This window comes from Temnothorax curvispinosus, unplaced genomic scaffold (assembly GCF_003070985.1).
Source record: "Temnothorax curvispinosus isolate PA1 unplaced genomic scaffold, ASM307098v1 QBEX01011343.1, whole genome shotgun sequence".
Taxonomy (NCBI): Eukaryota; Metazoa; Arthropoda; class Insecta; order Hymenoptera; family Formicidae; genus Temnothorax; species Temnothorax curvispinosus.
The window spans coordinates 1-3163 of NW_020221123.1; the positions used below are offsets into that span (position 1 = coordinate 1).

The 3163-nt window shown below is 48.6% G+C and overlaps 1 protein-coding gene across 1 annotated transcript; it reads right to left on the reverse strand.

Moving 5' to 3' along the window:
• Positions 1–1644: 1644 nt before the first annotated feature.
• On the reverse strand, positions 1645–2632 carry LOC112461389. The gene is made up of 2 exons (XM_025026620.1): positions 1869–2632; positions 1645–1807 (listed from the first exon to the last, which is right to left on the reverse strand). The coding sequence occupies exons 1-2, from the start codon at positions 2630–2632 to the stop codon at positions 1645–1647; spliced, it is 927 nt and encodes a 308-aa protein (XP_024882388.1).
• Between the last annotated feature and the right edge of the window lie 531 nt (positions 2633–3163).

Consider the following 3163-nt stretch of genomic DNA (forward strand, 5'->3'; position numbering starts at 1 on the left):
AATATGATATAATTAGATAAAATTGTATATAAACATTTTTTCCCGGGTTTGTTTAAATTAGATGAATAATTTTTTCATTCGAAAATTATTAACTGAATTAAAAAAATACTTTATAAGGACTATTGGAGAAAACATTAATTAAAATTTAGTACATTTTTCTATCAGTGTAGGATCTAGAGGGTTTTAGGAGGTTTAGGAGGGTTTTACCGATAACTCCTCTTTTAAACCTCAAAATGGGAAACAGTCCGTTTTCTGCCGTTTTCAGGCACAAAGTAGGAGCTAAGTACAATACAATTAGAACCTATCAAAATCCTCCAGAATCCTGAGATGTGAAAATAAGAGGTCGAAAGAAGGAGTAAAATTTCGACTCGGGATGCGAAAAGAGGAACACCGTTTGTCATAGATTTTACGTCGATCTTTATTCGATAAAATATAGATAGAAGGATATATATGATACAATGGAGTAAAAAAATAAACGATTAAACACAATATATACGAAATAAAAAAACGAGCAACGCAATAAGATAAAACGATTAATACGTTAATAAAATGAAATTGTATTAAACCAGTAATATATAACGTTTTTTTTTTACACAATTTATAAAGTAATTCAATTCGCGGAGTCGATGCTGGCGAAACATTCGCGTCGCTCGATCCACCAATCGCGCAACTTCATCACGTTCTCCATGGCGCAGCACCGTTGGTGACGCCGGCAGCGAAACGCGCGATCGGTGCAAAGAGACTCCAACCGATCGACGTCCTCGTACTCCGCGTCGACGGTCACGATCGTCGCATCGACGTCGCCGAGAATCTCCTGCAGCCATTTCTTCTTCTCGAGACCTTTCACGTAGATTCGCGCGTTGGGCGTCTCCTCCGTCTCACGCAACTTGTTCAGGTTGTCGCGCACCGCGCGTCGAATGATCGTCTTCGCCTGGCGATAGTCCGTGTCGCCGTCCTCCCAACAAAGGCCGTGATGGTTCGCTATCAACCAACTGGCTCTCGCTTTCTCGGAGCTCGTCAACAGATTCCAACTTATTGGTGCGTGAAACACGTGATGCGCGAGCACGCGTGTCTCGCTTCGCAACACGGCCACCTCCTTCACGACGAATCTGTCGCCCACCGTGAATCCTTGCAGGTCAACGAAGATCGTCGTTGTCGTTGCCGCTGTCGCCATTGCGTCGGCGCGCGTTGGAAAAAAATTAAAGAACAGACGTTCGTTTCAAGTTGCTCGTTCCGAACAGACTGAGAAACGATGGAAAAAACCCGCGAATTTATATATTCCTCGTTTCCGGGATAAAAATAACTTCATAACCATATTTTTCCGTTTCCCAGATGAGGTATTCTCGCAATCGCATTTTCAATTTCCCGGATAAGGTATTTCCACAACTTCAATTTCCGTTAGATAATTTTGCGCACCACGTTGGTCAGCGGACTGTAATCGATGACTCGATCGTGAACGATGAGACAAAAAGCTGTGGTTTTCGGCGGAACGTTTTCCTTGTTTTCGAACTCGATGCGCACGTCCACGGTGGCGCTCTTCACCAATTCGTTTTGACGGGAACAATCGATCACCGCGAGCGAAGCTACCCGCGCGAATTCGCGCGGGGAAAAGAGCGCGTCGTCGCGACCGTTCCCGTAATACGTTCATTGAAATTTCGCGTACATCTCGTACAGCACGGCGAACTTGTCGCTCTCGAAATCCACATTCACGTCGTCGTAGGAATAGAATTCCGAGTTGAGATACAATTTCACGTTGGCGAGCGCGCAATGATCGAACGTCGCCCGCGAATTCGTTTCGCCGTCCGGTCTGCAGCGCGAATATGACGTATCGCGGCTTCTCCAATTGCGGCGCGGCTTTCACGGCCCACGAATGCTTGGTCGTGCTCTGCAGCAGGGGAAATTCGTACAGATCCCAAGAGCGAAAGCCCGCGCTCAGAAATCGTCCGCTCTCCAACGTTCGCAACAGCGATAATTTAGTCACGGCGTTCAGCGCCACGTGAGGCATACGCCATTGCACTTTCAACAACGTAATTTTAGGATCCTTGGCCGGATCTCTCGGCACGGTCTTCTTCGGATCTACGACGCAGTTGTGGTCGCTACGAGAGCGTATCAGGATAAGCTCGTGTCGCGCGTTTATCACCAAGCGTCTGTAGTCCTCGCAGAAACCCAAAAGAATATTCAAAGGTACGCAAAAGTTGAATTGATGGGACGCGTTGTTCAGATTTGATTCGCTCGTCGGATAACTCCATCCAGCGTTCTGCAGTTTTCTGGCTCGTTCGACGGTCAGCGACACGTAGCTCTTTATCGTGCTGGTTATGCCGACGTTTCTACACCGGTCGATCTCCACGCCGTCGAGCTCGTATCGAATTTCGTCGAACATAAACGCGACGCAGTTGTTGACTAATTTCGCGTATTGTTCCTCATTCGTCGTGCCGTCGTCGTTGAGTCGTCCCTCGACGTACAGGAAACTTTCGCACGGCAGTGTATACAGATCCTGCTGCTGTATGGGTATTCGTATCTCGTCGTTGTGTCCGAACGTCGTGTTGACGTACGGGTTATACGTGTGAGTCTCGATTCCGACGATGCGCTCGTCGAAGATCGGCTCACCGCCGATACTCAGGATGTCGGCCATGATTTTTCCTCTCGAGGTAGAAACGGCTCGACGGTGACGCGTTTCTCACGGCGAGACCCAGCGATCGTAGGAATCTGACGTTGGCGTTGCTGAGAACGGGTCTCCCTTCTCCGCCTCTTCCCTTTCTTACGCTTCCGATCTCGTCGTAGAACGGGCTAGCTCGCTCGTTCGTACAATTCGCGCTAGATCCGTTCAGAACGAGCATGCCTCCTCTCGCTCTCTCTTTCTTCAGGGATACGCGCACACACACACACTAACCGTGACGACGACGTACGTGCAATCTGATCGTTATCTCCTCGCCGCGAAAGTCGATCAGCCGATCTTTCTGATCCACGACTCGCACCGTGATATCGGTGACGTTTCGCGCGACGATCGGGAGGTAAATGATCTGCGTCGGAGTCTCCGACAGTTTATATCCCGGTGGAACTTTCGGCGCGAATTCGTGTATCGCGTGCACCGATCGTCCGTTGCTGTACGCTCCCGCGGTGATACTACACTCGATGCGAATTATGTTCACGCTCATGACGTCGA